Source organism: Arachis duranensis, chromosome 1 (assembly GCF_000817695.3).
Source record: "Arachis duranensis cultivar V14167 chromosome 1, aradu.V14167.gnm2.J7QH, whole genome shotgun sequence".
NCBI lineage: Eukaryota > Viridiplantae > Streptophyta > Magnoliopsida > Fabales > Fabaceae > Arachis > Arachis duranensis.
Genome location: NC_029772.3, coordinates 101,885,309 through 101,896,726, shown reverse-complemented (window position 1 = coordinate 101,896,726; position 11,418 = coordinate 101,885,309). Strand labels below are relative to the sequence as shown.

General features: G+C 30.5%; 1 protein-coding gene across 3 annotated transcripts; it reads left to right on the top strand.

Moving 5' to 3' along the window:
- The first annotated feature begins 2,417 nt into the window (after positions 1-2,417).
- On the top strand, positions 2,418-9,139 carry LOC107469331 (uncharacterized). 3 transcript variants are annotated; one of them, XM_052257324.1, is made up of 14 exons: positions 2,418-2,754; positions 4,128-4,218; positions 4,444-4,528; positions 4,652-4,736; positions 4,831-4,900; positions 5,568-5,637; positions 6,306-6,351; positions 6,445-6,616; positions 6,697-6,905; positions 7,112-7,194; positions 8,020-8,095; positions 8,337-8,417; positions 8,605-8,684; positions 8,776-9,139. In XM_052257324.1, exons 1-14 carry the CDS (start codon positions 2,648-2,650, stop codon positions 8,826-8,828), a joined length of 1,308 nt encoding a protein of 435 aa, XP_052113284.1. In that variant the 5' UTR covers positions 2,418-2,647; the 3' UTR covers positions 8,829-9,139. The 3 variants fall into 3 exon arrangements, with proteins under 3 accessions (XP_052113284.1, XP_015944201.1, XP_052113288.1); XM_016088715.3 differs by having other exon boundaries at positions 2,422-2,754; positions 7,112-7,186; XM_052257328.1 differs by having other exon boundaries at positions 2,424-2,754; positions 4,831-4,879; positions 7,112-7,186.
- The last annotated feature ends 2,279 nt before the right edge of the window (positions 9,140-11,418 follow it).

Below are 11,418 nucleotides of genomic sequence, written 5' to 3'. Positions count from 1 at the left end.
TTCTGTTGAATAATTGACTTAAATAGTCCAATCTGTTATTCAATGGTTGGAAAATAATGTCAGCTCCCCCTCTAAGGTGTTTAAGGTCTTTGGTTCCAATTCTAAGACTCTTAATCAACAAAGTAGTGTGTCGAATAATCCATTGTTGCTATGCTCTACTGAGAAGACAAATATGGATCTGTCCATTGCTAAAAAAAGGAGAACAAACTCACTTACTTCAATCAATATTCTTGAATTAGAGCTACCTATTGTGAGTACTAAGTAATAAGTAGTTTATTATTATTATTATTATTATTATTATTATTATTATTATTATTATTATTATTATTATTTATTTAGTGGGTGCAAGTGTATTTTAGACCAACATATTCTATGAGTTTTGACCATACTGAACTTGCAATTGCAGCATATTTGTATGGTAATCTATTGATGGATAAGGAAGTAAATTCAATATGAATATTATTTTTTAATAGTGTTGTGGACTTGTTTAGCTATTTTTATTTATGTTAATTTATCTTTGACAGTTAGGAGGAGGATATAGTATTTTTAGGGTTTACAGCTCGCAGAGATGTATTTAGGAGCTTGATGCCAGGAAAGCCAATTGATTCTCTTCTATTAGACTTAGTAGCAGTTATGATGAAGAAATAGTTGACCAAAGTGGTTATTGACTTTTACCTACAACTTTTACAGTAAGTCTATAGGAGCGTATATTAAAATAATATTGGTAGTTGTTATTTGTATTACGCATATAAATCGTAAAAATAAAAACCATTAAACAAAGAAAAAGTACAATAAATCATAAACCTTTTTAGACCTTCATCAACTTTTTTCATGAATTATTTTTGATAATATTTTAACAAAATTTCAATTTTGATATCACATTCCAGTATGAATTGCTAAAATTAATAGTTAGAGACTAAGTAAGTGACCCCAATTATACAATAAGATAAAATAAATAAAAATTATAATAAGCCTGAAAAAGACATGGCATACCGAAAACACAGTTGACAAATTCCAGTGTGTTTGACATCCTAATCCTTTCTCCTACACGGTTAGCATAATAGCCACCAAATCCAACAGTAATTAATAAATTTATTCAGAATTAAAAGTATGCTAGAGTTAGTAACTTAATTATCCACTTACATCCCCATGCACTCATTTTTTGGGAATTAATGACTTGAAGTTGTCATGAGTTTCGCTAAATTTATTTGTTGTCGTCAATACCTCATCACTACAAACATGAAACACATTAATATTGTACTATTTTCAAAAAGCTTTAATAGATAGATAATAAAATATGTAACCTTCTTTTATTTGGTTCAAATATATAAGTTGTCATTTTAATATCTAAGTCATTCAAATCTATGTATACAATAAATTTAAATAAAATCGGGATGCACTACAAAATAAAAAAATTAGAATGTTGATGGGTTATAGAAAACTCTTAATATTGCAATGTTTTTAATTTAACATCATTAAAAAAATTTGATAAATATTTCATTATTATCTTTATTTTAACATCTTTGTTAACTTTTTTTTTTTTTATGTTACAATAAACTCAATCCATCATTAAAAAATAAAGTGACATTAGACTCATTAGCTAATAACTAAAACCTCACCGAATGATGTCTCCGCCCATTACACTCCCAACATGGGCCAATCCACCTTATTGTCCACACTAGCAAACACAGCATCATTGTATCCGTTCAAATATTTTAATTTACATCTCAACGGTTAAAACCTCACGGAATGTTCCTCTTCAGTCTTCACCACCAAAACGTCTTTCTATCCATTAATAATACAAATTGTTTTAGAAAAAATTTTAAATGTATCAGGTTTCAATAATTTTAACTGTTATTTTTAATTATAAAAAATATATATAATATATATTAATTAAAATTAATGATTAAAATTATTGAAATACCAATATTTTAGTACATTTAAATTTTTTTTAATATTTTAGTTCAATTTGAATAAATAGTTTAACTAATTTTTTTAAAAAAAATTTAAATAATAAATATTTATATTTAATTTTTATATTTTAATTTCTCAAATACAATCTTTTTTTATATTTAAGCAAGTTTTATATACTAGACAATGATATGAATTAAAAATGCATATTTCAAAAAACTTGAGTGGAGTTTACCGAGAATTAGGCGAACTTGCCAATTTTTATAGAGTTCGCCAGGAGCCCGACAAACTTGCTTAAATACAAAAAAAAAATCGTATTTAAAAAATTAAAATCTAAAAATCATATTTAAAAAAATAATAATTTTTTTTATTTTATTATTGAAAAAAACCCATCCGAAATACCTTTTATACTCATCACTCAAAAATCAAAACTAATCCCAACGCCTGTTGACTTTTCATTTTCCAACGACCAGCGTAGTGTAGGGAGCAGGAAGGTCGCCAACTACCGTATCCACGTAAGAAAGTACCTTCTTCGAGTCTGAGTGTGACACTATGAAGCTTTCCTCTTGCTTTCTCTCTTCCACCGAAAAACACATATGGCGTAAAAGCTAAGAAACCCCCCTTTCCCTCTCGATTCATTGACTCTCAGTTGACTTTGACTTTGACTCTTGTTGAAACTGAAACCTTCTTCTTATCACCTGGATCCTTTTGCCATTCCGCATTTCAGTATTCTAAGATGACGTGGCGGAGGCTGTTAGAGCCTGTGGCTGCACACGCCTCCCTTCTCTGCTTCACTTCTTTGCTTCTTCTAAAGCTTCACCACCGCCTCTCCTTATCGTGGTGGTTAGTCCCTTCTTTAACTTAGTTCATTCAAGTAATCTATTTGAATCATCGCTAATGTTTGATTAATTTGCTTGGTTGCGTCACGTTACTAGTAATCGATGATTCTAGAGTAATCTATCTTCCAATTGATGGTTTACATTACCCCTAATAATACGTGTATCTCTGAATTACAACTTAAACGGTAAGTTTTTAAACACTGTACTGTGTTATAGCATTACTGGTAATTACAATGCGTTAATCCTTCTGGGTGGTAATGTGGATTAATTAGTAAGTAGTAATCTTTATTTTTATTTTTTTTCCCTTGTTGTGCATGATGAGTGAGAGAAATGGAGTTGAGTTTAGTAATTATTTGCTCTGGCCGTCCTTACATGCAATGAACGAATGATTTATGATGCAATGGCTAGAGTTGCATGCAAAATAATCCCAAAGAACTGGAACTCTTTTATCATTGTGCTATTGTGATGGAAAGGGTTTCTTCTGTTGGAAAGGGTCAAAGTCGCAATAGCGAGCTACTGATAAGACACAGTAGAATCCGCTTTGATTCCCTTACTTTTCCTTATAATAATTTGAGGTAGGCTTTGTGGCAAACCTTTTTTTTTTCCCCAGCAATGACTTTATGTTTTCTTCTGTAAAAAATTGTTCATATAAGCATCAGAGTCTTCTTGGTTAAGTAAATGGACTGGGGGAAAGTGGAAATTAGATAAAGATGAGATCAGTGTCTGCTAAACTTATGGCCTGGAGTGAAAATGTGTACAATTTATTATTGTAAACTTGCAAACTTATTGGTACCTCCGAAATAATCAATGAGTGTGATATCCTTTGCTTTTATTGAAGTCGGAATTAAGCTTGCATATTGTTGTCTTATTTTAAAGCTTCCACAGAGTGACAGACATAATAGGCCTTCTCTTTTGATTTAAAACATAATTGATTAGAAAGCCTTGGTAGATAGGAATTATCAAGTTGCTTCATATCACTTCACAATGATTGTACCCTAAACATCAAAATGGAAATTGTATTTGATTTAGTATGGGATTCAAATGAAGACATTGTATGTTGTTCCTTAAATCTTTTTTAAAGCCATGTACTCCAGCTCCAAAATCTTCAACACCCTTCTTTGTTGGAGATGATGTAGATTGTAGAACATATTACTATCTTCTTCTTTTCCCCTGGTTTCCTTTTAACTCAAATGTATTTTAGCCCAAGAGATAGAAAAGAGTAGGTGTCTTGAAAAAGTGATGGTATTGATGGTTCTATCTGAAAATTTGTTTCAATGTAGAAATTTTATGGTAAGAATGATGTGTGATAAGGTGTGGCATATATTGGATTCTTCGTAGACAATTGTAGTTATGAATTTTTTTTACTTTGATCAACAGGATAATATTCTTTCCTCTTTGGATCTTTCATGCCATTGTGGCTCGAGGGAGGTTTTCATTGCCAGGGTTGTCAGCCCGACATAATCAAAATGTAAGCCATTTTCATATTCAATATAACTTGAGACTGTTTTGTACTTTTTGTGTGCTTTGGGTCATTGAGCTTCTAACACATGAGTTTGAATTACCCTTTGGCAATCACAATAAGTAAAACTCCAGAATATGGTCACTGGCTCTCCTTCGCTTTTTTTTCCCTTTATAAATTACTCCTGTCAACTATGATGTGCAAATACAATACTGAATTTCTATTTTGTGACAGTGGGCAACAGGTCATGCTGTCGTTGCAATGCCATTACTTACTGCATTTGAACTGCTCCTTTGTATATATCTTGAGAGCATATGTGGTACACCTACATTAAAAAACTCTGCCTTCTTGGAAATGAAAATTTTGTAATAAAAAACTTGAATTCCTGTTGTGACAATATTACGGGTTCTCTTAGTATACTAATGCATTTGCTCTTTTACAGTTCGTGGTGCTCAAGTAGTCAATATGAAGATTGTGTTCCTTCCATTACTAATATTTGAAATCATTATTGTCATGGAAAATTTCAGGTACTTAGTTTGGATGTTTCAATAAAATCGTGATGTGGGCTCATATTTATCAATATTAATCAGCCATACCAACTGGTGCTTGTTTTCTGTGCAGATTATGTAGGGCTCTAATGCCAGGGGATGAAGAAAACATGAATGCTGAGGTAATATGGGAAACTCCTCCTGTAAGGATCCATATCTGCTGTTAATTCATTGAAACGATATGTGTTGAATGCAGTGTTTTTTTGTTGTAATCAGTGTTCTATATGTCAACTTGTTTTTCATGGTCTCTATTGGTTTTCCTTACATATATAACTGATTAAAACAGAAAATAGAAATAGAATAATAAATGTTGATGTTTGGATTGAAGACTTCTTGAGCACCTTTGTCGATGAAAATACAATGACCGAATTTTGTATAAGGGACAATTATCGTAGACAATAACTATACTATATGGTAAAACTTCATAAAGAGGACAGGGTGGAATGTATATCTGTATGCCTGCAGGTTTTCATTGCTAGGATTATATTTCGTTAAAACCTTAATGTCTTTTGTTTCTCAAGTTCACATTTTACTATATTAATATTTTGTTGAAAGATAGAACTCAGTGGCTTTCTTTGATACATTTAATTGGCTCCAACATGTGGAAAAGGTTTCTTTGTTGTTTTACTAATATCTCATAGAAGACATTTAACTCAACTACAAATTGCTGCTTGGGTCAATTAAATTTTTAGTGATGCTTGTTATGTAATTGCCAGTACGATGTTCAGTTTCCTCTCTTTACTGATGAAAGATAATAAACTTGAGGTTATCGATGTAATTATACTGAAAATACTTGTTTGCTGTTTGCAGCACTTTTCGGTTGCAATCTCTAGGGTCTTCTTCATTACTGCTACAATTTTCACACTCTTAAAACTGAGTGGTAATTCTCTCTCCTGAAGTTAAATGGATGAGCTTTTTCATTTACTGTTTCCAAATTCTTTTACATTTATCATTGATATGATGCCAAATATTTTGATCTGATTGTGGAATATTGTTATGGCACTGCTTTGTTGATGTCCTTCCTCAATATTTTCCCTGGCAAACTAAGGCTTCTGATTTTGTTAATAGTGGGGAAATGCTTTTGAATAAATGCATACAAAAATCCGTTTTTTAGACTTTTCTTCATGAATACTGTGGTATCATATAATTAAAGGCCGATAATATGACTGCAGTTGAGCCAGTTTGGCTGTTAAAAAATGAAATAGAATTTGCTTTCCCCCCATTTTATGACATATACTTTGGATGGCACAATGTTTTTCAACATGGTTAGTTCTTCATGTTTTATCTATCTAGCAAAGTAATTCCTACAAATTATAATTCACTGTAAATGTATTTTAATTCACAGAAATATACATGACATTATACCTACTACTTTTTGGACTGGATTTTATACATATGATATATGGACCAGTACTGGAAGATTGTGGAGTCCATGTCATGTAATTTAGCCCTTTTGGAAGTCGTGATGAGTGGAGACTAGAATAAGATCTTTATTTTCATAAGTTATTCTTTTTCTAATGGTCTCTTTGTTTATCTTCACTGATATAGGTGATTTACTCGTTCTCAGCTGGTGGGATTTATTTGTTAACCTTGCGTAAGTTTACTGTGTTGTTCCTCCCTTTGTGTTTCTTAGAATGTTGGCTTAAATGTGTTAAATAAGGTTTTTAATGGATCTATCATTCTGCAGCATCGTCGAGTGCTTTGCTTTTCTTGTATGTACAAAGTGGTCCAATCTGGTCAGTGGTTTAGTGGTTTCTTCAGAGGGAAATCGACGCCTAAAGAGAATGTGTAACATGCAAGACATAATCATGGAAGTACCAGTTATAGTATTCCAGATTCTAATTTGTAGGTATTTAGAGGTAGGTAATGTTACTGAATCATGTGCTTGGACAGTCCTTGAGATATTGTATTAGGGGATCTGATCTGTTTTCCATTCCAGGGGGCACCTGCTTGTGCTGAAAAGAAACCTGCACCGAGTTTCTTTTCTTTTCTTTTCCAGCTGCAAAGTGCTGGTGTAATGTTTGCAGCATCTGCCTTAGTGGAGAAACTTATACTGCTATTAAATAGTGGAGCTGCTCCAAGAATATATTCTAGAGGTGTTTCAAGAGTTCATGATTGTTACTTGGGCCTCTTGCACCATGGTTCTAGGTAAAGATTCTTCTATAATTGTGGTTATTATTGGGGAAACCTTTAATAAAATTCTGTTGCTGTCATGGCATAACTTTATTCCAAGATCTTTTATCCATTTTATAACTAAATTTAACACGTCAGTAGTACATGTTGTGACATAACATGTTAGCTTTAAGATATGCATTTAATGTACTTCAACTACATCTGATGATTCAAGGTATCAGATTTTTAGGTTGGTTTTCAATTGCTGAAAGGAGCCAGGAAGAACAGGAAAATTTGGACTGTGAAGGATCTTCTGGGTATGTATGTATGTATGTATTATTATTATTATTATTTTGTAGTCTCAAATTTTACTACTGGGAAATATTTTTTGATGTCCCAGTTGTGACCTGCAATGTATCTTGGAGCAATTTTTTCTTTCTAATGTCAAGCCTGATTCCTGGATATTTAAAAGATACGAATGTATGTGTCCCAAAAGCCTGCAATAGGATTTTTTTTGGCATTGTTATGATTATATGCATGGTCATAGTTGGTATTTCCATGTGTTGGTTTATTCTATATGTTTGATATAACATGGCAACTTGTTTTTGCCTAGTTTAAATTTTGGTAGATATAAGACAAGCTTGACGTGAGATTCTAAGTTAATACCAATTTAAAATACAAAATGGATTGAAGAAAAGATTGCTTTCTCACATTTGCTCTCTAATATCACAAAGTATGACAATGGAATGAAACATTACCAGCACAATTTTCAAGTTGAAAAGTGTATGATGGTTGAGGTTTACTTGTCTATAATTTCAGCTGCCCTGTGAAAGTTAAAACTTTCAGATAACTACCAGTTTCAACTTTGAAAATGGAAAGATGAACTTTTTTAATTTGTGGCCCCAGAAGTCATCAACTGAGTCATTCTTGTTTGGAAACATTGAGATGAATGGAAACATTAAGGTACCAGATGGTACAATAACTATGTTGCAAATTGAAAAGACACCTTTCAGGGTCAGAATTCTCTTTAACTCTGCTTGAATTAGTTTGATGATCGCTTAAAATAGTTGAGCTATTTTCAATTTATTGAGTTATATTTACCTAACAGTTGTTTACAGTGATTTTTTGCATTGTGCTTCCCAATGTGCAGTTATAATACGTTCTCTGGCAACCCACCTGTACCTGAGATCATTAAGAAAATGCCTAAAAAGGATCTTGCTGAGGAGGTGATAACAGTTGTGTTAATATAAAAGTTATTTATGATGAAATATATTCCTGTCTTTTGCATAAAGATGGGAATATCAAATGTGTAAGAATGAAACATTCTGCATAGTGTTTATGTTATTGGCACATAATCTGCTCAGGTTTTGGTTAGTTATGTTCATCTGTCAATTATATTAGGCACCAAAAGTCTCTATAAGCCAATAAATCTCATCTTTATACTGTGCTTAAAATTTTTAATGTCAGGTTTGGAGACTGCAGACAGCTCTTGGTGAGCAGGCAGAAATTACAAAATGCCGCGAGCGGGAGTATGAAAGGCTTAAAAATGTAAACTTCCAACAATTTAGTCCTTAATTGTAATGTGCTTATGCTGTGTATTTTTCATAAGTTTCTTGTGTGCTTTAATTATAACTTACATTTCTGAATGTTGTTGCTCTTCACTGCTATGTTTAGATCAATGATTAACTTTACTTGCATCCTACCTCTTTGTCTTTGTTCATATATTGTTTTTCAGGAGAAAATATTATGCAGAATTTGTTTTCAGAGAGAGATTAGCATTGTACTACTTCCATGCAGGCATCGCAGTCTTTGCAGGTAAAATCAAATATGTGATGTTCATGAAAACACACTTTTTATGGCATTGCATTCATAGCTTGGACTTATGCTTGATTTCCATGAACTGCAGCACATGCGCGGCGAAATGCAAGAACTGCCCAATCTGCCGCGACAATATTATAATGCGATTACCCGTATATGATGCTTAGGTGCCAACTACTTGACTGTGTCCATAGAATAAGAAAGGTGACTATAGTTGACAAAAGGTTAACAGGGTAAACATTCAGCCCAGTTTTGGGATTGACATTTATTCAAAGCTAACTTCTTGATTGATTAATACTCCAAAGGGTAGGAAGAGTTGAGCATGGTGTTGATACATTGGATTTGAAATTTGATTTTGGTTTGCATTTACTTTCATATGCAGTTTGGGCTGCATGAACTAAATGTGATCACTGTAATTAGTTGGAACTTGGAACTTGGAACTATTCCCTTAGCTTCCCTTCTTCTCATTTGTCTTATAATTCCTTAAAATATTCTAAACATGCAGCTAAATAGTAACAATACAATATAATCATGAAATCTTAAAAAGTAAGAAGTTCTTTTATTTTGATAATTAGGAGGGTATTTAAGGAAAAAAAATATTAGAAGGATAAATTATTTTTCTGTCAAATAATACTAATGTATCTTAATCGCATTACTTATTTATGTTATGAACGATTCAGCTCAGCAAATGGAACCTCTCAAGACTCAAATCATACCAAATTCTAGTTAAGCATATCAGACCTTTTTTCTATTATTTAAAAAAAAATGAGTGATGAATGATGATGATATAGCTTGATTTACAACCCTTATAATTTAAATTTTCACTCCTAAGAGTGTGTGTTAATTAAACAACATTCAAGGATAAAGTAATGTATAATATATATTGGGTGTATAAATAGGAAAAATATATATTTTATAACAAGTTAACAACTATTGATCATATCCTCAGAGTATTTTTCTGATTTTTTTTTTCTTAAGTTGTGGTCCTTACCGTTATTATATTTTTATTCCTTATAGTAGGAATATAAGTTCTACGTAGGCTGTGCAACTTATGTTAGTTGTTACCTTTTCCCTCTGAATTTGTCTTACCATAAGAAATCTAGGTGATAAAAATCATGTATCCCAAATATCCATAAGATCATATATGATTATTTTTATAAGCTAAGAAATTGTTGAAAATAGAAAAGGCTAAACAAGATATTAATGAAAAGGAATAATAACAAAGTATCCAGTAAGGAAAATCTTTTGGAGGGGCGTATTTGTCTTTTTGCACAAAGATATCATGGGTTATTTGTCATTTTGTTTAGCATTTGATGGATAATATCGAATGATATTTTACTACTTAAGGGCTTTTAATCCAAACTTGAATCGTTAGTCACTTGTCAAATGCTGGATATGATTTTGTGCAAATTGGTGGGGTTTTGATTGTGACTTGCAAGTTTGTAACGAACGATGGTTTGATCCTTCATTGGATTTGGACCCCAGCATATTTTCTGTTCTTGTTCTTTGGTGCTAAATCAATAATGTTTATACACTAATTAACTACTAAAACAGTTAATTTTAATTTCCATAATATGGGAAAGGATTAAGAAATAAGGTTGTTAATTTAAAAAATAAGACTGAATTGTGAAAAGTACATGTATATTATAAGAATTTAAGCTATGCGACTTTTTTTTCTTTCTTTTTGGGTTGACAAAATTTGGTGGATTTAATATCAATTATTATAACCAGAGATAATGGGTTTCAGAGATAATTAGTTATAAATTTATAATATTTGTGATACAATAATTATCATTATTATACATATAAAATAGCACATAATTATTTTATATATTTTGAATTAAAAAATATATTATTTTGCTTTGGAGAAAAATCATTGAATAAAAAAGTGTATTGCATTATAAATTGGTGCACATAATAAATTTCAACTAGATTAAAATTGATGGGGTGCGTGGAGAGCTAAATTAATTATATTATATAGTATATATTTAAAATGTTATATTGTTTAGGAGTAGATTAGATAATATTTAAGTTAATATTAAATTTGAATGCAAATTTATAAAAGATATTGTATAATATATTTATTTGACAATTTATATATGATTCAATATTATTATTTGACAAAAATACAAAATAAAAAGTATACAGTTTTAATATAGATAATAATTGATTAAAAATTTTAAAATTTTATTTAGTGCCATATCAAAATTAATTTAAATTTTATAACAGTTGATGATAAATGATAATTTAAAATAATAATAATTAATTCAAAATTAATAATTATAAAACTAATAAAATTATACATAAATTAGACTATAACTAATAAAAGTATTCAATTGAAGTTTATTTACATGAATTTATATTATTATTTTTTATTTTATTTTTAAATAGTTATTTTTGTTTTTTTAGGTTATATTTAAATACTATAGTAGAATAATAAAACTACTAGATGAAATATAAATATGAATATTATTAATATTTTGATAATTAAAAATAATATTTAATTTTTTAATTTTATTTTATATTTTTAACAATATTATTACAACTAAGTGATAATAAAAATATAATTTGTTAAAAGAAAAAAAAGTGATACATAGACAACAAAAATACTATATAGCTAATGAATACAATTATACAAAATAATGAAAAACTAATGAGTATAATCACTGAATCACACAATCACATAGTACATACGTCTAGTAAATTAAAAAAGGGGTAAGGGGAGATGGGG